Source organism: Notamacropus eugenii, chromosome 2 (genome assembly GCF_028372415.1).
Source record: "Notamacropus eugenii isolate mMacEug1 chromosome 2, mMacEug1.pri_v2, whole genome shotgun sequence".
Classification (NCBI taxonomy): domain Eukaryota; kingdom Metazoa; phylum Chordata; class Mammalia; order Diprotodontia; family Macropodidae; genus Notamacropus; species Notamacropus eugenii.
The window spans coordinates 3,617,546-3,643,626 of NC_092873.1; the positions used below are offsets into that span (position 1 = coordinate 3,617,546).

Consider the following 26,081-nt stretch of genomic DNA (forward strand, 5'->3'; position numbering starts at 1 on the left):
AATTAAATGGAAAAGGGAGAATAAATAATCACATCTCTCGTGACTTCTAAACCTCCATGGCTTTGATCTCCTTGGACAATTGTGTTGAGAAGATCTGAAGGAATATATGTGGTTGCTTACAAAGGGATCCTTCCACCTTTCAGGAGCTTGAGAAAAGGCTATTTTCCAACACAGGTACTGTCAATCCTATATTGATGCCAGAGGGATCATAAAATATGTGGTAGAGTCAATATCTGAGGTGATCTTGTATTTTTTATAGCCATTGTGGATGTGTACATGAGAACTTACTTGTAAACACGTTTCTGATCATTAGAATGAAAATTCATTGTGAGTAGGGACTTTTTCCCCAACACCCAGAATAGTGCCTGAAATCTAATAGTCACTTAATAAATACTAGTTGTTGATTGTTTGATAATATGGTAGCTAGAGTTTCTGCAGTAGAAAGAAGCAACATATGTCTGAAAGAAACTATTTTAAATATTCTAGTATAGATTAATAATTTCATCATTTTGGGTTATCCACCATGGACCCAAGTCACACTTGCTTCTTACTATAACAGATGATTTTTGTGAGTTATTATGGCTGCAGAAACTCTTCATCCATTGGTCAGCCTACTGGTGATGAACCTCTGTTTATTTAGGTTGGTCCTTGGAAAACAGTCTATTGCTAGGATGCAAAGAAAACTGCTGATAGCTTGGTAGAATCTACCAGAGCCTATGCTCTCTTGTCCTACCTAGGTGAGAGATTAGAGTATTTAAATTTTTTTTTTACCAATTTCCCACAGTTAACTAACTCTCCTATTATTAGAATACCTTAAAATTATTTTCGAACTTTTTGACCTTAATTTAAACCAGTCAAATATGAATTAGAAGTGGAATACGGAGGGCTAATCTTATCATTGATCCCAATTTGTTGAGGAATAAACTGAAACCCAAATTGTGTTTTGCCTAAGTTTACCTCAAAGCAGCAGAGAAAGGAAGACTACAACTTGCTGCCTTGGGTTGTTGATGTAACATCATAGGATGCATTGTAGACAGTAATGAGTGCTAGAAAAAAATGCAGTGGATTTGGCATTAGAATGCGTAAGATGGAGTTTGGCACTGTCACAGAGGGTGATTGAGCCAATGACCTGAGGAGATTCCTCAATGTGATTGTGTGTGTGTGCACTTGGACAGAGGTTAGTTACTCCTCACTGTTGCTGAGGAGCTGGGAAAATGTCCCAATGCTTGTCATAAAGATAATTTTAACCTTGAAGCTGGAAGTGTAAGGACAGAAGGAGGCCATTCAAATTGGGGAAGAATCAGATCAAAGTAGAACAATGTACTGAAATAATTCAACAGTCAGTTAGTTAATAAATATTTATTAAGCACCTCCTATGTGCTAGAATCTATGCTAAATTCCGGGGAAACAAAGAAAGTAAAAATAAAATCATTGCTCTTAAGGGGCTCAAATAAATAAACAAGCAGAATAATGATGCAAATTGGTCTTCCATATTGCATGTCTCTATAGTAATGAAGCCGTCAGTATCTACATCCTTTTAGAATAGTATAGATTCTCAGAGTTGGAGTGGATTTCAAATGTCATCTGATTCACTTCTTATCTGAAGAGGCATTTCCTCTTAGCTCGTCTTCCAGTGTTTGAATTAGAGACAACCAGTGATGGGGCTCTCACTATTTCTCAAGGTAGTACAGGTGATCATAATTCTTGGAACCTTTTTCTTAAAAGGAATTGAAATCTTACTCTTTTTAATTTCAACTTCCTGGTCTTAAAATTGTCTTTTAGAGGAAAATAGGTCCCCTTTTTCTCCAGATTTATGTCCCTTTATACCACACTATCAAACAAATGATCAACTCCTTTAAATATGCTCTGTATTTGGTCTCGACTCCTTTCTGACTTTTCAGCCTAAATGTCCTACTGCTGGAACCAGTTTTCCTAACTGTTTCAGCCTTTTAGATTTTTGAACACTAAATATAAACTGGGGGAGGGGGCCAATGGTGCCTAGAGTACCAGGGCTGAAACTAGGAAGTTCAAATTCAGCTATTTGATTCTGGGGAAGTCACTGAACTTATTTGCCTCAAAATCCTCATCTGTAAAATGCAGATAATAACATCACCTACCTCTTATGGCTGTTGTCAGGATCAAATGAAATAATAATTGCAAAGTACTTAGCACAGTCTCTGAACATAGGAAGTTTTTGTTAGTTGATGTTATAATTGTTGTTATAATCTCATTATCTGGTTTTGGCTTGCTCATTTCTGATTAAGAACTTCTCTCTTTACCCTTACTAGGAATCATTCTTACCTTCCCACACCCTCTGCCAAGGTTTTGGATAATCATAGGCACTCATTCATTCTGTCTAGGGTAAAATGAGATAATTACCCTTTCCTTAAAGTGTTCCTTTACTCCTCATTGAGTTTCCTTTACAATGTGATTAATTGTCATCCAGTGCCATGTCCAGGATCTTTAATGCCACACTCTCCCTCACCCAATCAGGCGATAGAGGAGTCAATGGCTGAGCAGAATCATACCAGTGTGACAGAGTTCATTCTCATTGGCTTCACTGACCATCCCAAGTTGGGAGTTATTCTCTTCCTGGTGTTTCTCAGTTTCTATCTCGTCACCCTGTTGGACAACATGGGCATAGTCCTCCTGATTCGCTTAGATACTCGTCTTCACACCCCAATGTATTTTTTCCTGAGCCACCTCTCCCTCTTGGATGCCTGCTACTCCTCAGTCATTATTCCTCAGATCTTGGTCACCCTGGTCATTGGCAGGACAAGTGTCTCCTATGAGTTTTGTGCTACTCAGTTCTTCTTTTTCACAGTCTGTGCTGGCACTGAGTGTTTCCTGCTAGCAGTGATGGCCTATGATCGTTACGTTGCCATTAGCAGTCCTCTCCAGTACTCCTCAGCCATGACAGCAGGCACTCGTTGAGGCTTAGTGATGGGAGCCTATGGTGGTGGTTTATCAGGAGGCATCATTCGCACAGTCTGCACATTCACGCTTTCCTTCTGTGGGCCCAACCAGACCAACTTTTTCTTCTGTGATTTGCCACCTTTGCTGGAGCTTTCATGCAGTGACACCACCACCACCAGCGAAATCCTAATTCTCTTCTTTGGCAACTTTGTTATTTTGGCCAATGCTCTTGTGATCCTGGTATCTTATTTGTTCATCATCAGGGCCATCCTGCATGTCAAGTCAGTTGGAGGCAGAGCCAAGACCTTCTCCACCTGTGCCTCTCATCTCATAGCTGTCATACTCTTCTTTGGGACCCTCACATTCATATATATATGCAGCAACTCAAATAAATCACTGGAAGAGGACAAGGTGGTGTCTGTCTTCTATACTGTGGTTATCCCCATGCTGAACCCTTTCATCTACAGCCTGAGGAACAAGGAGGTGAAAGGTGCCTTCAGAAAAGTCATCAACAGACTCCACGTCTCCCAGGTGATATAGTTCTGGGTGGCCCATTATTCATCCTGACTGTCTCCTGCACCAAACAATATTTGTTTTTATTGTTAAGTTGTTTCAGTTCTGTCAAACTCTCTGTGACCCCCATCTGGGATTTTCTTGGCAAAAGTACTGGAGTGGTTTTCTTCTCCTTTCTCCAGCTCTTCTTATAGATGAAGATACAGAGGCAAAGAAGGATAAGTGATTTCCCCAGGATCACACATCTTAATCACACACACAGGATCTTAAGCTGGATTTGAACTTGGGTCCTCTTGATTCCAAGGCTAGCTCTCTACCCACGGTGCCACCTAACTGCCCAGAAATAAGGATACCTTTCATTTATGAAATTCTTTTTTTTCTTATGCTCTATCATGATATAGATATATGATATTATGATAATTCTGGACTCTGTGATCAGAATGGATGTTTGAGATCATTTCCATATGTCCCATTTGCACATATAAAGCAAATTATATTAACATGGTTATAGTTTAATAGGGAAGAAATGGGGACAGGTAAACATGGTGTCTTAATCTGAATGACCACTGAACTAGGAGGCAAGATACCCAACTATGCCACTTGGGAAATGTCATTGCTCTTCTCTTGGCATTAGTTGTCACCTCTATAACATTGAGAGGTGGGCATGGGGATCCATAAGATCCCTTCTAGCTCTGTTATTAAATGACTTTAAGTATCCAAATAACTATACTGCAGCATGAAAAGTGGTAAGTACATAAGAGAGGCACATGGAAGGAACTAGTCACCTACACAACAGGAAGCTGATTGATGTCCCACATACAAATGTTTGTTAATACTTATTGGGGATAATGTTTTAAAGACCCACTCATTGTGCTTTGTAGACTCTAAATTCTGTAAATATGTGTTATAACAGGAAAATATAGTGACAAATTTCATTATTATTAACTTCATATGACCCTTGAAAGTTGGGATTTATCTGACTCTACAATGAAATCCACTATGGTGTAGTGGAAACAATGTGCTGGTACTGGGCATTTTTGTACCCTGGGAACACAGCAAAAGCTATATAGAAAGTGCACCCTTAGGTGGGCAGTAGGTGCAGGAGAAGTTGACTTTAGCTCATCATCAGGTGGCCTAATTATAGGTATTCTTGATTATTCTTATCATGTGCTAAGGATTAGAAATATTGTCAGCTCCCTCAAAGTTCAGCACCTTGGACACAGTCTTTACCACTGTTATGTCTCTAGGATAGTGCATTGGATCTGTAGTGAGAGGATCTGACTTCAATCCTGGCTCTGCCACTTACTACCTTTGTGACCTGTGTGGCCATGGGCCAGTCATTACCCCCTAGGCCTTATTGTAAAATGAGGGCTTTGGAGCAGCTTGCTTCTATGGTAAATGCTATGATCCCTCTGAAGACATACATCATCCTCTTCCGTATTGTTTACACTGTTTCTGATATTTTCTTTTTTAAACACTTCCTTTGGCTTTGCTCTCCCACCCATGCAACGTTCTGCTGTCTGCCTTAGGGCAGGTGATTTACTCTGGAGGCTGATTTCTCTGCAGAGATATGTAGTCTAGGATGGAGAGAGAAACCAAATGTCTGTAGCACTCTCATCAGTAGCTCAGTCTGGGGCTTGGAAGAGAACTGAACTTAAGCATAAAGTGGTGTTTGAGGAGGATGACCTGTGCAATCACTTCTTTACATGCCACACAACTGGGCATAACTGGGAGAGATCTGTCTTTCTGGGAGACAGACCCACTTGATGGAAGGTTAGTCCATCTCAGATGTCCCTGTGGTATTTTTTGCCCTATCTCCTAACTCTAGCCCTCTTCTTCCATGGTCACCTCTGGAGCACAAAACTGATAAGAAGAAACCAGGTGTTGTTGAATCAAATCCCTTTCCCATGGGGCAGGCAAGTCTGTTTTCTGTCCCAGAAGTCTGAGAGTCTCTGTGAAGTGGTGTCTGTCAGTTAGAGTAGAATATATAAGAAAACAAATGTAACAAAGAGAGAATATTCTTATATTTAACCATCTTCAGATACCCCTGTTGGAAGAGTGATTCTAAGTTGAGTTTCTTACATAGTTAGGTGACTGAGTGAGCTGTAGGAGTATGGCCACCTGTTGTATTCCCCACTACATACTGAGTCTTTGAAAGAAAGCCTATGTTTTTGCCCTTTTTTCTGTCCTTAGTGCTTATAGCCTGTGGTAAGCATCTAACAAGTGCTTCTTGATTGACCAAGTGACTGAGGAGGAGATGCTGTGATCGATGTAAGGGTAAAGAGTATAAGTACCAGGACTGTGACTTTGTAGCCTTTGTGTTTTCAAGAGAATTATTTCTGGAATAACAGAATGTGGAACTGAAAGTGACCTTAGAGATAATTGTACCTAAGTCTGATGCTCAGCCAAGGGGAGGTACTTAATCAAGGATACAACATCCAAACAGTGGCAGGACCGCACACACAATTCCAGGTCTTCTGACACAAAAGAAATTGTACTTCTCATTATTTCATTCGGTTATCTTTACTGACAGATACCTGGGTAATGAAAAAATCGAGCCTAGTCCTTTCTTGTGTCTACACCCACCATTTTACACCCTCCCTTTCCCAAGTTAACTCATCAGGTGGTTAGAGTTCTGGGTTTGACACCAAGGCCATAGGCACCACCTCTTTTTAGATCCAAGCACTTTACTCTTTTCCATGGGTCATAGATTACTCTCCTCCACTCAATCTTGGGGCATCTTCCAATTGTCACACAGGATGGACTTGGTCCCAGCAACCTTGTTGTCCAGGAAGAGGTTCTTTTCAGCACCTTGCCACTTCTTTCTCACAATAAACATTTCCCCCAACCCTTATGACCACCAGGAACTGTCCATTGCGGGGCCCCAATACTTTCTTTACTCTCTTCCATGGTATGGCTAAACCTCTGCAAATTTGGAGGAAGGAAGACCTTCCTTCCAAGTCCACCTGAGAATTTATTAGCTGTGTGAGCCTGAACAAGTCACTTATTCTTTCTCTTTGTTCCTTGTTCTTCTTATGTATAAAATAAAAGTGCTGTTAGACTAAATGTGGTGGTCAATAAGTTTTTTTCTAGCTCTATATCCCTAATCTTCTGATTTGGGCAGAATTGAGAAGTTGATATTATTCATTTTCATGGCACATTCACATCCCTTTTCTGTTCTGTGTCCAGTTTCCCCAACCATGGCATTCCTCTTGTGTCTTCACTTTCCTTGGCCAGAAAAACTCTGTGTCTCTCTCTTTTCCCTCTAATGAAACCTGCTCTCAGTACACATTCTGCTGTCTGTCATGTCCAATTGAGTAGGAGTTTTAATCACTAGGATCTATTTCTCTGTTGGACCTGGTTTTTAAAGTCTATTTTTCTCTCTGGGTTATAGAATGTAAAATCTAGGCAAGACTTTAGGGATGATCCAAGGGTAATCTACTCCTTTTACAGAGAAGAAACCTGAGGTCAAGTTATTTGCCTAAATGACAGAGAAAATAAGTGGCAGAAGTAGGGTTCAAATCTAGGCATTCTGACTTCTAGTTCAGTGCTCTGCCCCCTGAACCACACTGCCTCTCTGTCACCTGGAACATGGATTTAGGGATTTGTGTGCAGTTGGGTACATGATAGAATAGGACCTTTTCTGGACCTATGATCTGCCCACACAGTCTTTGCATTGTAGTTTGGGAGACATGAAAGAGAGCTAATGCCCAGTGCCCAAGGAAAGGTGTGGACAGGGAGGGCTGCTGGAGCTCAAGGAAGAGAGGTACTGCCAGCTGGGTGATCAGTGATGGCTTCTTGGAGAAGTTAAGTTCACAGGGCCTCCTCACCCATTTGGACACCCATTTGGCTTAGCCTAGTGCACCAGTCTCAGCCTCCTTAATAGTAGTGATTGTAGGCATATTCCACTATGCCCACCATAGAAAGGACCTTTGAAGAGGCAACAGACAAGCACAAGATTTATTACTGGAAATCTGGTTTAGGAGATCTCCCATTTCTGCACCTTTGCATGGGTTCTTCCCCCGGCAAAGAATTCACCCCTTTCTCACCTTTGTTTCTTACATTCCCTTGTTTCCTTGCATATTCAGATTAAGTGCTATCTCCTATATGATGTCTTCTTCCACCCCACTGCCCCAGGTCCCAGCATCTTGTCTCCCCAAAGTGTCTTGTGTGCATTTTTGTCTCACTTATCTATATACATAATCTGTTGTAAACTTCATTAGGGCAGGATCTCTTTAACCACTGTTCTTGTATCCCCTTGCTCATTAATAATGCTATGGATGGATCAATTGAGTTTAGAAGAGTAGTGAGAAATAAGGCTGAAAATTCAGGGTGGAGGTAGATTGAGAAAGGGCTTGGATAGTAGATTTTGTCTCACAGCTCTTAGCAACAAGCAGACATTGGAGGCTTTTAGTTGGAGGGGATTGGGTTGCCCAGTCAAGGTGATGTTTAAAGTCAAAGAACTTAGCAGACTGGAAAAGGATGCATTGGAAGGGCAAGGGCCAGGGGGGTTTTGAGTCAGGCTAGAGAGCTAATCACAAGTCAGGTAGGGCTATTCTTCACCCACAGTAGCATTTGATCCATATTAAAAACAAACTTTAACCTTTAACTCCTTTCCAAAGACTTTTCCTCTCTTTCATGAGCTAAATGCTAAAAGGGTTGACATTGTAACACAAAAAAAATTCACTTTATTCATCATTTACTCTATTCCTTTTAAAACCTACTGTGGTGCCATATTTCTCTTTAGGAGGACACTGGAGCTAGCTCATAGAGCTGATTGTTAAATTTTCAACATGAGCATCTACACCTCAGAAAAAGGCAATTGATTCATGTCATTACTTGGTTTATTGTTTTGTCGATTGTCCAGAATTAATTGATGGAGAAAATATCCACAATATAGATTAAACTTTAAAGTATGTCCTGTGTACTATTTCCTCTCATCGAGATGGTTGTTAAATATTTTCTTCAGTCCTCCTTCTCCTAGAATGAAAACTTCTTGATGCAGAGACTATATACAAAACATGGGACTATGCATACTGGGTTGGGCAGGCACTTAATGATGTATCTGGGATAGATAGAGTGATAGAGAACTGTGATTCTGTCCTATACTCCATGATTCACAGAATATGCAGGGCAAGGAAGCTGTGTGTGATACATAAATCTGGTGTGAGGAACCAGAAGATTTGGTTTTTTGCCCTGACTCCACCACTCACTTGCTCTGTCAGCTGGAGATAATCTCTGCCCTACCTTTCTCATGGGGTTGTGCTTAGAACATGAAGCTCTCTGTAGCCAGAAATAGCTTCAATAGAAATATCAAGGAGGTTTGTCAGTAGGAAGCCCATTTCTGCTCCCACTGAGTGATCCAGGAGAAGCCATTGAATGCCTTTTTAGAGTAGCCCTGTGATTGGTGTGGCATGGAGGTCATTTCCTCTCCTGAACTGTTGGTTTCATCACATATAAAATAGAGAAAATCACACCTGCCTTCTGCCTCACAGAGTTATGAGAAAGGAAAGTGCTTAAAAAACAGATCATTAGAAAAATGGGGCCTGTTCTCATTGGTACAGCCAGCCTGACTCTGTAGTCCATTCTGAGCTCCTGAATTACATGATAGAATGAATGCTAGACCTCAATGCCATTGTGCCTCATTCCTATTAGTGGAGGTGATCTGTGGCGCTAGGCAGTCTGAGACATAAACATTTGTCTAGTGTCTCTGGAGGTATAGATTGGGTACAGGTGTTTCTCCTCCTCATCCAGGGGACAGTGAACCCTTTTGGGATCATGAGGACAACTTCAGGAGAACCTCAAGGCCAATGTGGTCCACATGATACTCAGCCTCATTTGTGCTTTGTAGATTATAGGTTGTGCTCACATCCTGGAGGCTCTGGAGTTGTCAGGGGGCCCAGATTGGATCCTTCATAAACACAGATGTAAAAGCTGGCTTTAGAAAAGACTCCTTGTGTGTGGGAGGTTAGGTCTTGTCCTGAAGGGAGTGAACTGGCAGGGATATATCAGGGGGGAATCATGTGTCTGCCAGGTCTGAGCTCCTGCTCAGCATAAGGGACTTGCTGCCTCAGACAGCTCCAGCTCAGCCATGACCAAAATAGGGGAAAGTGAGCTGAGGACCATCACGTTGTGACCAGAGCTGGCACAGGCTCTACCTGAAGAAGATTTAAGAGGGGATACCCAGAAACTGCATCCAGTGAAAGAGACTATTCTCTAGAGAGAGCAAAGTGAGCATAGTGCCAGAGTCCTGAGTAGGGCTTATTCCTCAGTCTCCTAATAGCAATGATCCTTGACTTCTGGGGCTTTCTGGAAGAACTGAACTGCAGATGTGGGAAAACATCCTCTGAGGACTGAAGATCACCAAGTCTATACAGAACAAACCCATCACCATGCACTGCTCACTGTTGATCCTTATCCTGGTCTCCTTCCCCTCTCCATTCAATGCTGTCCAATCTCCATGCCAGCTACCTGCCCCTAGTACTACAGACCAGCTTTTTGTTGAGGGGGATGTGCTCATTGGAGCTGTCACCCCCTTACATGCTCAGCCTGTCCAGAAGAAGGTGACCTTTCACAAGCCTCCAGAGCAGCCACCATGCCAAAAGTAAGCCTTGCCCTTTATTCCTGGGGAAGGACTAAAGGAGAGGGGCAAGTATGGTCGAAGTGATAGGCTTGTTGAGCACACGTACGGAGTTGAGCCACGATTTTTCCATACTCCCTTTTGCCAAGATCTGTCCTTCAAGGTTGTACCAGTGTGAATGGGCAGAGCCTGGCCCTGGCTCATTTATTAGGGGTATGTATGTGTGTGTGTTTGTGTGTGTGTTTGTACATGTTTGTATGCATGAGCATGTGCATTTTCATGTGCATGTTTGAGTGTGTGGAGGGAGAGAGAGAGCGAGAGACAGCACTTAGGAGAGAAGCTAAGAGGGATGTGATCATATTGGTCTGAATAGAAGTGGAATTGTGAGTGAGTGTGTCTTCTGTTCTAGACATTTCATAGGGTCTCAGAAACGGGATCTCTTCTCCTAATCTTTGTTAGAGATCACCTAATCCAAGGGTGGAATCTTAGAATCATTGGTTTATAATGTAATGAAAGTTGGAGGGGCCACAATGAGTTATCTTATTCCCCTTCTCCCTACCATAGTCAGCAATCCCTTCTACAATGCTGGTGGTAATCTTTCATTCTTTGCTTGAACACTTCCTGTGAGGAGGAAATCACTGCCTCTCAAGGCATGGCAGGTAGGTGGTGCAGTGGATAAAGCACCTGTGTGGAGTCAGGGGGACCTGAATTCAAATCTCACCTCAGACACTTGACACTCACTAGCTGTGTGACCTTGAGCAAGTTACTTAACCTCAATTGTCTCATCCTGGGTCATCTCTAGTCATCCTGATGAATATCTGGTCACTGGATTCAGATGGTTCTGGGGGAGAAGTGAGGCTGGTGACCTGCACAGCCTTCACTGAAAACAAAGTCAAGTGCAAGTCATGTCATCATTTCTCTGATGGCAATGAAGGATGAACACACACACACACACACACACACACACACACACACACACACACACACACACACACACCCCTCTCAAGGCAGCTAGCTCTATTTTTAGACACTTGCAGTTATCAGAGATTTCTTTCTCATGTTGTGCTAAAATCTGCCTCCCTGTAGCTTCCACCCATCGGGTGCAGAACTGTCTTTGGGGGAGCCAAGCAGAAGAGTTTTGAAACTTCTTCTACCTTTTGTCCGTTCAGACATCTGAAGGCAGTTATCTTCCCCCTAGCACCACTCCCAGCAAACAAAACAAGGCAAAATCCATCCCAAACCCAGCAATCACCTTCTGGCTCTTCTCCTTGATTTTTTTCCTCCAAGACATGTCCCGGGTTCCCTCAGAAGGCATGGCCTCATCTTTCTGGATAATCTCAGTGACCCTCCAGAAGTGGGTGCCAAAAATCCTAAAGTTTAATTAAATTCAGTAAGTATTATTAAGTTCCTTGGATTCAAAAGGAAGTTGAGTGGATATTGATTTCAACCTTTTCCCAAATGCTGATTCCTATGAAAAACAAGAGGCAGATAGGAAGTTAGAGTTAGGAAGACTGAGCTGAAATCCAGTCTCAGTTGTACTACTAGCTGTGTGATCCTGGACCAGTCACTTAATCTCTGTTCACCTAATCCACTGGAGAAAGAAATAGCAAACCACTCCAGTAGCTTTGCCAAGAAAACCCTAGTCAAGTTCACAGAATTGGACAGGACTGAAAAACAACAGATATGAAACAACCCTTACAGGCTGCCTAACCAGCTTTTTATCAAAACTATTTCAGAGAGAGGAAAATCACTTCTTTCTGAAGCAGTCCATCCCATTTTCTATTGGGTCTAATTGCTAGGCATTTTAGATTCCTCCTTCTGAGTTTATATATGCCCCCACTCTTGCTTCTACTTTTGGGCTCTCCTGCGCCAAGAGTGCTGCTCCAGATAGGGCCTGACCAGGGCAGAGTATAGAAGGACAGAAAGGCCTCTTTTTTTTTGATGTAAACATTTCAGTTTTCCCCGTTTCTCTGTCACATTGTCTGCTCAGCTTGGTCCTGGAGTCAACTTAAACTTCAGTCATTTTCTCTTGAACCCCTGATTAAGTTTCCTTCATCTTGCTCAATTGTAGGGTAAAAACTCTTATCTTTATGCCAGATGAATTGTATCTTATTGTATTTAGCCCATTATCATGGTCTGTCTGGTTAATAATCCAGAATCTCTGTCATCTATTTGTCTGTGTGTCAGCAGCGAATTTAGGAAATGTTGCCCTAATATCTCCATCCAAATAATTTTTCTGAAAATGCATTGCAACAACAATGTTAGAATCTCATAATTACACTGCTAATGCACTGTCTATCTTATTTCCTTTGAGCTTGTATCCTTTCTACAGGTGACAAAAGTGAGAGTCAGAGAAGAACTGACTCCTTTTGGGTCACACAGTGAATGTGTGAAGTGAGGTTTGAGCCAAAAACTTCTTCATTCTGAGGCTTGCATTCTGTCCACTACGGAAGTCTCTTAAAGGGAACTTTGTAATCACGCAGAAGAAATATTCTTGACCTGGGGAATGGGGATGGGGTGTTGTCTAGGAACCTGTATAGGAAGAAAAATCTATCTTTACCTTCACTATCCTTTGGTTTCCTTTGTAATCAATCCTATTTGTTTTATATATTTAGAACCATTTTTCTGAGAAGGAGTCCAGAGGGAGTCCATGGACTGTCAAAGGGACCTATGACACTGATGTAGTTTAATCTTCTCATTTTAAAGAGGAGGAAACTGAGATCCAGTAAGGGGGAGGGAATGAGCATAGTATTACCATTGAAACAAGAATATATCCAGCCAATGGGGAAAGAGGGGGCTTTCTAAGAATTGTAAGGCTGCTAGCCAAGGCTGTGGCAGCTTTGAGCTAGCTGTGTTTTGTTCCTTCCTTAAGATTCACAGCTCGTTTCTTCCTGGTTGCCGTGGGCTTGCTACTTGCTGTGGAAGAAGCAAATGAAGACCCCAGCTTCCTGCCCAATGTCACAGTGGGACTCCAGCTGTATGACTCCTGTGTGTCTGGGTTCCGGGCTCTTGGGAGTACTCTTGGCCTTCTGTCTGGACAGCTCCTCCCAACACCCAACTTTGATTGTTGCCCCCAGCGCCGACTCCTGGGAATCATAGGTGGGATGACTTCCCCAGAGTCAGAGGCCATGGCTGAGCTGCTCTCCCTTTACCAAGTCCCTCAGGTGAGTGATACACCTTAAAGCAGAGTAGAGAATTTATGGTTAGTGAGAGGCACCTGCTCCAGTGTTTTTCTTTCTTCTCCAAGACTAAAAGCTTGTCTTTGTTCCCAGAGACCCTGGCCCCATTGTTCCCGCAGCCAACTCATGTGCACTCCAGGATGCAGTGGATGGGTGGTCACATAATGGGATCTGAGGAATTCCAGGAAAAGGCAAAATAGTTTTGTGCTAGGTTTTTCATAATACCTGACATTTTACCATTAGAGATTCATTCCTTTGGGTTACAAGCAATTAAAATGAAAGTACTCCAATGAAGAATAAATTAATACACTTACCAAAAGTTATCATTTATTTTTATATCATACTTTTGAGTTCATCAAGTGTTTTCCTTACGAAACCTTTGTGAGCTAAGTAAGGCAAAGGAAATGAATCTTATTTTACATTTTAAATGGCCTTGAGTGTTTAAATGACTTACTTAATGTCAAATAGAACAATGATTCTCTGGACTCCAAGACCACACTTGTCTTTCTACTTCATCACTAAGATGCCATGGGGCAAATAAGTCACTTAATATCTCAGCCTCATTTTCCTCATTTGTGAACGGGTATAGCGATATTCCACAGGGTTCTTGTGAAGAGAAAATTAGATGACATGAACAAAAGTCTTTATAAGTTTAAAGTACAATATACATGTTAGCTATTATTAAGAATTATATTTACATAATATGAAATATAATATTAATATTATTATCATTATTATCAATAATAATAATTAATAAGCACTTTGTTGTTAATGATTCCTTCCTTTACAGCTAGCTGAGAAGTGGGTAAATAGAGCCAAGAGGAGAGTTCATTTTAGAGCAAGTAGAACTAGCATGTGAGTCTCTTGATTTCAGGTTCAGCACTAGTCTGTATCAGGCTTGCATGACTGCCTTAAAGAATAGTGACTTTAAATTTAATTTTGCCCCGGAGAATCTTTGAACCTTTTGCAATTATACTCTAGGATGTTGCAGGGTCTGTAATTCCCAGAATGACCATTAGTGGAGTGAGCTGGATTAGTTTCGACTGGGAACATGAACCTCATGGAGGTTGGCTACTCTAGGGAGTAGCTCATGTCAAGGATTTCACAATTAGTTATAGAAACATGCGCTCTTAGGGACAAGAGCCAGGAGGGACCTGAGAGTTGATGAGATCCAGCTACCTTTTATTTCAGAAGATGAACAGAGTGGTGAAGTAATTTGCCCAAGGTCATGAGTTTTGAGCCCAGATGCTGGACCCTAAATCTTGAGCCCTTCTCACTACACCACAATGACTTCTCCACAATGAGTATGGTTAGATTACCTAGAGTCACTCACATACTCAGTGATCTCTACTGATTTCTGTATTGCTTCTACCATAAAATTCCTATTCTTCACTTCATTTTTTAAGTTTTTTACAACCTTGACTACCTTTAAATCGATCAATCAAAAGACATTTATTAAACACCAGCTAGTTCCAAGCACTGGAGTGCCAATACAAACAATGAAAAAAATGTCCCTATTTTCAGGGGGAAAACATTCTAATAGTGAGATGAATACACATAAGAATATATACAGAAAAATATAAAGAAGACAAATAACAATAAAATGGTTGCATGTACAGAATAGCTAAGTGGTGCAATTTCATTAGCCTTGGAGTCAGGGAGATTCATCTTCCTGAGTTCAAATCCAGTCTCAGACATTTACTAGCTATGTGACCTGAACAAGTCACTTCACTCTTCCTGCCTCAGTTTCCTCATCTGTAAAATGAGCTGGAGAAAGAAATGGCAAGTCCACTCTAGTATCTTTCCCAAGAAAAGCCAAATAGGGTCATGAGGAGTTGGACACCTGCAACACCAGCGAAAGAAATGAAGATAAATCAGAGAGGAAATTTGGTGTAGTAAAATGACCCTGCTACTTAGGACCTGTGTGATTTTGGGCTAGTCAATTAATGACCTAGGAGAGACTGAGACATTCAAGGGAGGAAGCAGTTTTGTGGAGTGACCCTTATGCCTCTACCAGAGGGGAAGGAGAGGGGACTTGCTCTTCAATCTCTGCTCCATTCATTGGGCATTGTCTCTTGGAACAGTTATTTACCCTGTAGGAGACACTGCATCCAGTAGGGAGCACAGTGAGACACAAAGACAGAGAGGATGGGGGAGGGTAGGAAGTATCCAGAAGCAGCTCCAAGGAGTGTAATCTCTGTTAGCAGGGAAGACAACTGACAATACCTTTCTGTTTATCCCTAGCACTTAGCAGTTAACTTTGATTTGAGTGAGGGCTCTCCTCCAGAGCCATCAGGAAGACAGGATATGGCCCAGGATGCCTGTTACATAGTAGACACTTCTTAAATGTATATTGGTTGACTGAGCATAGATTTCAAAGGGAACTCCCTCTGGAAATGATGAGTTGAGCTGCAGAGAGGACCAGAATAAAGCTGTCAGATGACTGGTCCATGTGGTAAATACATTAAGCATAGAAAGGAATGGTATGAGTACCTAATTAGAAGGGGAAGGACACTGGGACCACAGGCTGAGGAAGGAAGGAGTTTACCCTGGCCACATGTCGTCCCTACATGTGTCCTCTACTACCATTGTCCTTTGAATGTGTGACTAGCCCCCTGGTACTGTGTGTACTTGTGAGATTGTGATCCAGATTTTTTCTTAGAAATATTTGGCAGCTACTGTTCTTATCATACCAGCTTAAAAAATGCCTTTGCTTTGACCTAATTATGTCTATTGGCTGGCTATTAAAGGTGAGTTTACTGGTCTGGGCTTGTGTGCTATAGCTTTATGAAGGCAGACCCATAATCTATGTTCCCAATTTGCAAACCAATTTGTGAACTCCCAGGGATAGTCCCAGAGTGCAGGGAGAAGTAACATGATAAGGTATCCACTGGAGAATTGCTCAGATAATAATGGCTTCTATTTTTCTTTTAGAAATGATCTTTTCACAACTCTAGGAGTTCATTGGTACATATACTACTACTACTGCTACTACTAGTACTACTAGTACTAGTACTACTACTGCTACTAGTACTGCTCCTCCTCCTCCTCCTCCTCCTCCTATTACTACTTCTCCTACTACTGCTTACTTATTGGAAGCATTCATATAGTACTTTGAGGTTCACAAAGCATATAACACACATTATTACCTCATTTAAGTCACAACAATCCTATGAGACAGGTGCTATTATTATCCTTATTTTACAGATGAGGAAACTAAGGATGAGAAAAGTTAAATAACTTGCCCACAATCATGCTGCTGTGTGATTGAGACATATTTAAATACAGGGCTTCTTGACTCCAAGTTCAGGGCTCTGTTATCTGTGCCACCTAGCTCCCTTTGTCACCAGTTTGTGGATGAAAGTTCAGATCTTTGTGAATATCATTGAAAATTGAGCAAGGTTTAATCCCCAGGCAGGGGCTGGAAGGCCTCGGGAAATATCAAACCAAATCTTGTGGATTTTTGATCAGGATCTTTTGACCCTTTTTCTTTCCCCAGATAAGTCATGGATCTCAGCATCCCCAATTTTCTGACCACCACTGGTTCCCCTCCTTCCTTCGCACAGTCCCCAGCAGAGCTCACCAAACTCAAGCTATGGCCAAAATACTTCTCTACTTCAATTGGATTTGTGTGGGCCTGGTGGGCTCAGATAGTGGTGCCTTTGAGTGGCTGGATCAGGAATTCAGGAAGGAGGTTGGAAAGAATGGGGGCTGTGTGAGCTTCTCAAAGAGGATTGATTACCACATAGCCAATGTGGAAAATGCAGCTGATGCTATCCAAGACTCCACTGCTAAGGTGATCATCTGTGACTGCTACCATGTTCACTTCATTCTCCTCACCAAGATACTTCAAAAGAAGAAGGTGACCCACAGGATCTGACTCATGTCCACATCTTTTTCACCAGGTGGCTCAGTGTTGAGCAGGGAAGCCAGAGATGCTGAATGGGGGCCTGTTTCTGGGGATACACTCAGGACCAGCGCCCGACCTCAAGTATTTCTTGTCCACTCTTCACCCAGCAATGTACCCAGACAACCACCTGATAAAGTTTTTCTGGCAAGATCTGTTGGGCTACACGTGGCCTGGGCTAAAACCTGTTGGCCCTTGAGCAGGATGTGTTGCCCCTAACTGCACAGGGCTGGAGCAGCTGACTCCCACCCATCTGTCTGTACTGAACCTGGACAACTTGTCTGCTACATACCAAGCCTACCTGGCAACCAAAGCCTTCCTGATAGCTTATCAGAACCTGAGGGCCTGCTCTACTGGGGAAGGATCACTTACTGGTAGCAATTGTGCCAGGAGAGGAAATGCTGGCCCATGGCAGGTGAGACAGAGACAAGGAATGCATGTCCTTCTATGCTGCTATTTCTAGGATGGGATAAATACTCATGGGCTTTGAACAGAATAACAGAGGCTATGAGCAGGAAGGAAGTGGTAAAGATGGTTAGGAGGACTCAGAATCCCTTGGCTATATCTCTGAATCTCATTGGCCTTCACTTTACTCATCTATAATATGGATAGGTGGACTAGATTGTCTCTCAGTTACTAGTTCTGTGATCTATGACGCTATGAATGAAGGACAAAGGTGAGGTGGGAGAATATAGGAATAAAAAATCCTGGCAAAGAGCCAGTCACTGCTGCCATAACAGGCAAACTTAGAACAACCCTAGGAATGGGCAGAAATGTACCTCCCCTCCCATGCTCAAAATTTTTAACCAACCAGGGAACCACAAATGGAAAGTAGCTGTTCCTAAGAGATTTCAGTAGAAAGTTCAATTATAAAGGTAAGCTATGATAGTAGGAACAAACAGATTCTCAGGCTGGCAAGAGGCCCAAACTTGCAATCTCTCCTCAGCCAGCTTCTTCAATCTTATAGTGGAATGAGTGGTGAGGACTCCAAGTATCCTTTATTCTTACTCCCCATATGTACCAAGCTTAAAATGGATACTCCTTGAAGCAGTTAGGTATAGAGGATAGAGTGCTGGGATCATAGTAGAGAAGATCTGAATTCATATAAACCCTCAGACTTTTACTAGCATTGTGATGTATACCAACAGCTTAATCTCTGTCTGTCTCTATTTTCTTAAATGTAAAATGAAAGTAGAAAGAGTTCTTAACTTCCATGACAATCAAATGAAATAATATTTGTAAAGCACTTAACACAGTGGCATACAGTATGCACTTCACAAATGCTTGTTTCCTATCTTCCTCATCCCACCCTCATCATCTTCCTAATCTGAGCATGACTGCATGATGCCTTCTCTTCTTCCTCATTAAATAACTCTGAGAATAATTTCAAGATAGAATCTGGTATTTTTATCCTATAAATACCCATACTCTCCAGAGTCATTATTTCCAATCGTTTCATCCCCTAAATAATCAATCAAAATTGGACTGATGAAGACCACCAAGAGGAAATAGTTCTTGAGTGTTTGCTCTCCAAGAAGATCAAAAGAATCCATTTTTTATGATGCTATCAGATAATAAGGCAGTGTCTGTTTGGTTTGAGTCCCCAAGTGATTGAGGGACTATTTCAAGAAACATGAATATTTGCCTTGGATCTGGGACTAATAGTATTGTGACCATGGCAAGTTACTTAAGAGATCTTTGTTGTCTGACCACATTGCCCTGTTCCCTTCTGCCACCGTGAATCTTAAGTGGCTCCCGATGTCCACTTTTTCAGATGGATAATCTATGAATTGCTCTGTTTCACCTTGCAAAGCCTTACTAACCTGGCTCCAGCATGTCTTTTCAGGCTTATTGTGTGTTATTTCCCAAAGTAGAATGTAAACTCTTTGAAGCAGGCAGCTTTTCACTTTTGTGACCTGCAGTAGAGCCTCCCAAGATTGTACTGGTTTGCTCAGCCGCAGATGGACACACTGTACCTTGACTCCAACATAGTGATGCCATTTTGGTCCTCTTCGAGAACAAAAGACAACAGGCAACCATCTTTTGCATTGCTGCCCAGCACACTAACTGGCACATAGAAGGTGCCTACAAATGTTAGTTTATTGACTGATTTATTGGGCAAGTCCTTTAACCTTTCTAAGCCTGTTTCCTCATATTTAAAATGGGAATAATGATACTTGTAATGTCCATAGCATGTGTTTGATGAAAAGATATTTTTAGGTGTTTGAGGGGACTTTTATATATAGATTCAACTAGCCTTTTAATAGAACTATGGAACATTTCAGCTGGAAGACAATTTAGAGAGGAAATGGAGGTCTAAAAAGATAAGTGATTTTTTTTGCATAAAGTACTCTGGATGTTTAAAGATGCATGAAGTGTGCTTCTTTCCCTCAAGGAACTTTTTATACCCTAGGAGGGAAAAAAGTTCCAGACCCAGACAGAAGTCTATGCTAAGTGACATAGTCACAATACAAAGATTAATCCTGGCTCCAGGATCAATGGATCCAGGAAGGCTTCATAGAAGAGGTGACTTTTGATAATAACTCTTATTTGTATAATTATTTTATATGTGCAAACATTTAATGTCTTTTATTTGATTTTACACTCATAAGATAGGCATTATTTCCCTCCATTTTCAAGAAGAGGAAACTGGGGCTCCAAGTAGTTAAATGACTTGTCCATAGTCACACAAGTAAATAGTAATAGGTAACATTTATATGAAACTTCAGGTTTGGAAATCACTTCACTTATATTATTTCATTTGATCCTTACCATGACACTATGAGGGAGGTGTTATTATCATCACTTTCATTTTGCAGATAAGTAAAGTGAGACTTAAGTAATATAGGCTAACTTTAATTACCTTAAGTTTTTTAGGGGCATTTGCACTTCTTAAAAAGCCTCTAGGAGAGATAATACCTTAGTCTATTTCTTTTAGAGATCTCTAAAATGTCCCCAGCATCTTTAATATTGAAATTTCATGCAGGTGGGTGATGTTTTTAGGGATGTATGAGCACTTTCATATAATAAAGCCAACTTGCTCCTTGATTGAACATTATAATACTAATCTAGAAGGCATCTTTGAGATCATTTAGTACAAATAGATCCACTTTGGGTACCTTCTCACAGGACATCTTTATGAAAAATTCTTATCCTATGTTTCCTTGTACAAAGAGAGTGATCTTTAGACTGGGAAAAATAAAAGATCTAGGGAGTTGAATCCCAAGATAATTGAGGAGATGTTAAGAAACCTCATAGCTTCCCTCAATGGGTTTCAGTCATTAGGTTTGGATTAACTACATCCCAGGGTGCTTAGAGACCTGGGAGAAATGAGTTTTGATACGACCAATGATTTCTAAAATATTGTGAAATGTAGAGATAAATACCATAGACCTGGAGGGAAGGCAAATGCCGTCAATTTAAAAAAAACATGGAAAAATCAGAATCCCATGAAACAATGGTCTTGATTTTAATTTCTGACAAAATTCTTTGTCTTCCTATTAAAGGGGTTGTTTGGGACAATTTAGAAAGGGAAGGAGTGATCACGAAAACTCAGTGTAACAAGTGGTTAATATCAAACTAACTTCATTTCCTTTATCAACAGGGCTACAAAGCTGGCAAAGTAGGGGATAGATGAAGACATAGACTTAAGGAACTCTGGTAGAGCATTTCAGGATATATGGATAGGGATGATGATAGCATAGTCATATGAACTTAGACGTGGGAGGTCACAATAGGTATACGGTTTTGTCAGCTGGTAATGAGTAGCTAAAGATAGAACATATTAGGGCTACATGTATAGATTTTGGAGGTTTTAAACATATACAAATGCTTAGTATATATACATGCACAGATACATATATGTACACAAAAAAGTAAGGATATATATACACACATATGTATATGTGTGTATCTAAATTTGTGTGTACATATGTATAAACTCACATATATCTTTTATTTTTATCTTTTATCTTAATAGACTGAAATAAGTAAGTGAGAAGGAATGATGGAGTGGGCAAATTGTAGGAGTAAATGGAAACAAATGATAAAAAAGTTGACTTTGGTAAAGAGTAGGGTAACCTCTTATTCAGAGATTGGTACAAGAGAGGAGAATGCAAGCCAAAGTGAAGAGGATTGGAAGTGTTGAGTAAGGAGAAGATTGCCTCTGCTTTCTAAGTGAAATAGAAGGTAGGGTGTAGGGTGTGACGTGCATATTTAGAGAATCCTCCCCAAATGTTCACATGGACTATTTGTGCTTGACATATGGTAGAGCATTCTGAGCTCATATTGATCTGATAAGACAGTCAGACACACTGTAACTTGGCTATAGCAAAGTGTGAGAATGAAGGATAACCAACTAACCAACCAAGTAGAAATAGGATATGAAATCCATTGCTCTGAGTCAAGGGTTTGGAATGGTGTAGGTGCATTAAGGAGAGAAGAGGTTTATAATAATTCTAGAGGTGTGTGTGTGTGTGTGTGTGTGTGTGTGTGTGTGTGATAGGAAGTCACCTGGATGATACTCTTTAGAAGATTGCCATGTTATTGTGAGGGAAGATTTGAGATTAGAAAACAAATTTGTGGTTGACCTGGTCAGGAAAACTGTGTAATTTTCTCTAGGACTAGATTACTTCAAAGACCCCTTTAAGATTTCACCATCTATGAGGATATGATTTTGAACGTCCCCAAGGAGAGTGTCTGGACTATTTCCAGAAGTAGTAGCTTTCTCCTCAATGGAATTCTCTAAGATGAGGAAACCATTTATTAGAAACACTTTGAAGGTGATTCTTGTTTGACTATGGGCTGGATTTGATGACATTTGTGTGTGTGTGTGCCCTTCCAACTCTGAATTTTCATGATTCTTTGAGTCCCAACGTAGCTACTTACTTACTGTCTGGATTATCTTTGTCTAGTAACTTAATTTCTTTAAGCCTCAGTTTCCCCACCTTTGTAACAATGAGCTTGGGCAAAGGGTTTTTAAAATCCTTTCTTGGCTCTCAGTTTATGGTTCTGTGATCTTGCAATCTGGGCATCTGAGTACACAAGGTAGAATGAACAGAACAGTCTCAGAGAAACCCATTGATCACAACTAAAACATGTGATAATATTTACTATGAAGCCAGTGTAGGTATCCTTGGGCCTTCTCTTTGACTCCTCCTCCTCATCTTCATACTTGTGCTTTTTACTCAGCTTTTACAGTATCTAAGGACAATCCACTTCACTACTCGAACTGAGGAAGAGATCTTTTTTACCCAGGATTGGGAGATCCCAGCAATTTTTGAGGTCATAAACTTATATCTTGCTCATGACCACACTTTGAAGACTACCAAGGTTGGACACTTAGACTTCATGAAACCTCCAGGGAAAGAGTTGGTGATAAACAGCAGCACCATCATTTGGGCTGAGGGTCCTGGAAAGGTGAGAACTGGAAACCATTTCCCTCCTACTGCTCCCCTTCAATAATAGTGCCAACTAACCAGAGGAAAGAAATAACTATGGGTCCAGGCATTCCAATCCTATTCCAATTATGTTCAGTTGAAATTTTCTTCATTGGTGAGAACTCAGAAAATACAGATTTGGGGACCAGCTTTCCAAGCATCAAAAACTCCTGCTAACGACTGATTTTGCAGATGCTGTTATCTCTCCTCTAAACTTCCCTCAGCTCTCTTCTTTTTGTCTGTCTATGAGTAGGCCCCTCTTTCAGTCTGCAGTCAAACATGTCCTTTGGGAACCCGGAAGTCTCCCATCCAGGGACAACCAAGCTGCTGCTATGAGTGTCTTCACTGTCCCAAAGGAGAAATATCTTCTATACTAGGTAAGCAAGACAGGAGAATGGTGGCACCATTTTGACCCCAAGCAGCTTATGGAGTTAGGTTCTGGTTAAGAGAAACTAGTTGGAGAAGCAAGCAGGCTGGAAGTGAGAAGAATCCGATAGGAGAAATGGAAAAAAACAATGCTAGTAACTTCTGATGGGAAGAATGTTGAGTTCATAAAGACATTAATTCTCAGAATTTCACAGCTGAAAGGGTCTTAGAGGACTTCTAGTTTGATCCATACTGCACCGGGCCTGCCCGGGCCATCGCCTAGAAGCTTACCTCTCCTGTAAGCCACCCACTATACCAGTCTTCCAGTGGTTCTGGCCCCCTCCTGTGGGGGAGGGGAATGACCAAACAGTACACCAAGGAGGATGCTTATTGCACTTTATTGCTTACCCCAGTCCTCCCGACCTTCTCGTGTTCCCCTTTATATACCCTGCCATAGCTCCTCCCATGTTCCGCCCTGGAGGCAGAGCTCAGCTCCGTAAGGGGCGTTCCCAGCACCCGAGGGCGGGTTCTCACCCCCGGGCGTCTCCGGGCTCACCAGGGGGCCGTGGTCCAGAGCTCGGCCCTCTACACCATACTTAAATGCTTTTGCAACATAGCTGAAAAGTCATTATTCAGCTGTTTCTTGAAGGTTTCCTTCCATCAAGAGAAAAAAATGAGCCAAAGAACTGGAAGACCTGAATTAAAATCTAGGTTTTATTTTGAACTAGTATAATAGAAAGTTGGGATCCAGAGCTAAAATGTGGCATGGTATGATCAGGATCCAAAAAGATCTTAATAAATTGGAAAGGTGGTTTGGAATTGTCAAGTACAAAAGCATATATAAAGTGCCTGCTATGTGCCAGGCCCTATGCAAAGTTAAAAAGGGCAAGTATTTTAAAATAATAATAGATAATCATATTTATATAGCACTTACTACACACACTGTTCAGTCCAGGCACTGGACTAAATGGACATTATTGTCATCCTCATTTTACAGATGAGGAAGCTGAGGCAAACAGATTTCTATAGCTTGTCCAGGATTATATAGGTAGAAAGGATCTGAGGCCAGATTTGAACTAAGGTCTTTATGACTTCAGACTCAGCTATCTATCCAATATGCCACCTAGCCATCTCAAGTAGAGAATGTGGGTCCCAAAGACCAACTGAACAAGAATAGGATAGAAAAGATAATGTAAGAAAGCAGTTCATGTGAAAAAGCCCTAGAAGTTTTATTGAACCATTATTAAGTGCTTTGTACGTATCAGGCAATGTAACTAAGAGCACAGTGTCACATGACAGCTAAAAAGCTAATAGGAATCAAGGATGCTTTAACAGAAATAAGTTTTGATAACAAGTGAAACTGGAGGGTGTTGTGAATGCCCAAGATACCTCCTGGTTGAGAGGTCAAAGCTAGGGGATTGCTTGAGTTCAGGAATTCAGAGCTCCAGTAGGACCAAGGTCAGCACCAATATGGCAAACCCCAAGAAGCAGAAGACCTTCAGATTACCTAAAGAGAGAAAAATTAGCCCAGGTTAGAACCATGGAGCAGGTTAAAACTTTCATGCTCATTAGTATTGAGATTAAGCCAATAAATAACTTTTGCACTTTCAACCTGAACATTAAAAAAAATTAAATTTCCTGAAAGTACTTGAAGTTTGTGGTGGAGTACAGGCTTGATGATAGCCCAGAGTGTCATATGGCAGCCAACAATATCTGATGAGAGTGAATACTGCTTTCATAACAAAATAATGTCAAGAGGAAGGGAATATCTACTTGACCAAGGAAAAGTTCTCCCAATGTGAGAAGTCTCACACTTCCTTTATTTGACTCATTACCCCAAATCTCTTTCAGATAGTACCAGTTGCTTGAAGTGCCCAGAAGACCAATGGTCAAACAATGAAAAGGATCAGTGCATCCCCAAGGTTCTTGACTTTCTGTCCTACAGGGAGCCCCTGGGGATGGCATTAGCCACTTGTACAACCTTTCTCTTTCTTCTTTCCCTGACCATCCTTGGCATCTTCATATGGCATCACCACACTCCCATAGTCAGAGCCAACAATCAAAGGCTGAGTTACATCCTCCTCTGCTCCTTGGCATTATGCTTCCTCTGCCCATTCATGTTCATTGGCCACCCAGTATCTGTGACCTGTGCCCTGAGGCAGGCAGCCTTTGGGATTGTCTTCACAGTCTGTGTGTCTACTACTCTGACCAAGACCATCACTGTTGCGTCTGCCTTCAGGGCCACCAGGCCAGATGGCAGACTCAGAAAGTGGGCAGGACCAAGTCTCCCCAATGCTATCCTCATTGGCTGCTCATTGGTCCAGGTTGCTTTGTGTGTCTTCTGGGTCATAGGCTGGCCTCCAGTGCCCATGAAGTCTACAGAAGCTGGACCCAAAGTCATCATGCTGTGTGGTGCAGGCTCCTCAGAGCTCTTCTATGCAATACTGAGTTTCTTGGATGTGCTAGCTCTGGTCAGTCTGGTGGTGGCCTTCTTAGCCTGTCAACTGCCTGACACCTTCAATGAAGCCAAGAATATCACTCTGAGCATGTTGGTGTTCTCCTGTGTTTGGATCTCCTTCATCCCAGCCCACCTGAGTGCTCAGGGCAAGCACACTGTAGCTGTGGAGATCTTTGCCATTTTAGCATCTGGGGCAGGCCTCATGGGCTGTTTATTTTTCCCTAAGTGCTACATCATCCTGCTACAGCCTGGCAAGAACACAAGGGATCAGACGATGGGCAAGCTTCATTTCAAGAAATGCAACCAACCCCAGTCCTTCCATGTTCCTCATCATAGGGGAACAGGGATTCTCAGCACTTCCTAGCTCTCTCCAAGCTATCTTCAGGCCAGGAAAAGTGCCAGTATTCAATTTAAGCTCTTGATACCTGACTGTCATTCATATGAGACATGAGTTTTCTCTCCCAGCCTGGAACACGCCCCTTTTACTTTTAAGTCAATCCAAACCCTACCAGTCCTTCCCTGCAATATTCCCTCCAATTATGAAACTTTATTAGTGCTGTTCAGTCACTTGGTCGTGTCTGACTCTATGTGACCCCTGGACTTTTGTTAATTGGGTTTTCTTGGCAAAGGTACTGGAATGCTTTGCCATTTCATTCTCTAGTGTATCCTCATTTTACAAATGGAGAACTGAGACAAATAAGGGTTAAGTGAATTTCTTAATGTC

At 41.6% G+C, this 26,081-nt stretch overlaps 1 protein-coding gene and 1 pseudogene across 1 annotated transcript; both read left to right on the forward strand.

Moving 5' to 3' along the window:
- Window positions 1–2,463: 2,463 nt before the first annotated feature.
- On the forward strand, window positions 2,464–3,456 carry LOC140523318 (olfactory receptor 9I1-like; annotated as a pseudogene).
- Window positions 3,457–9,821: 6,365 nt separating this feature from the next.
- Window positions 9,822–25,721, forward strand: LOC140522050 (extracellular calcium-sensing receptor-like). The gene is given in 7 exon segments (XM_072637098.1): window positions 9,822–10,033; window positions 12,882–13,173; window positions 16,688–17,121; window positions 17,123–17,510; window positions 22,286–22,513; window positions 22,787–22,910; window positions 24,751–25,721. Coding segments are annotated over 7 exon segments (2,649 nt in total).
- The last annotated feature ends 360 nt before the right edge of the window (window positions 25,722–26,081 follow it).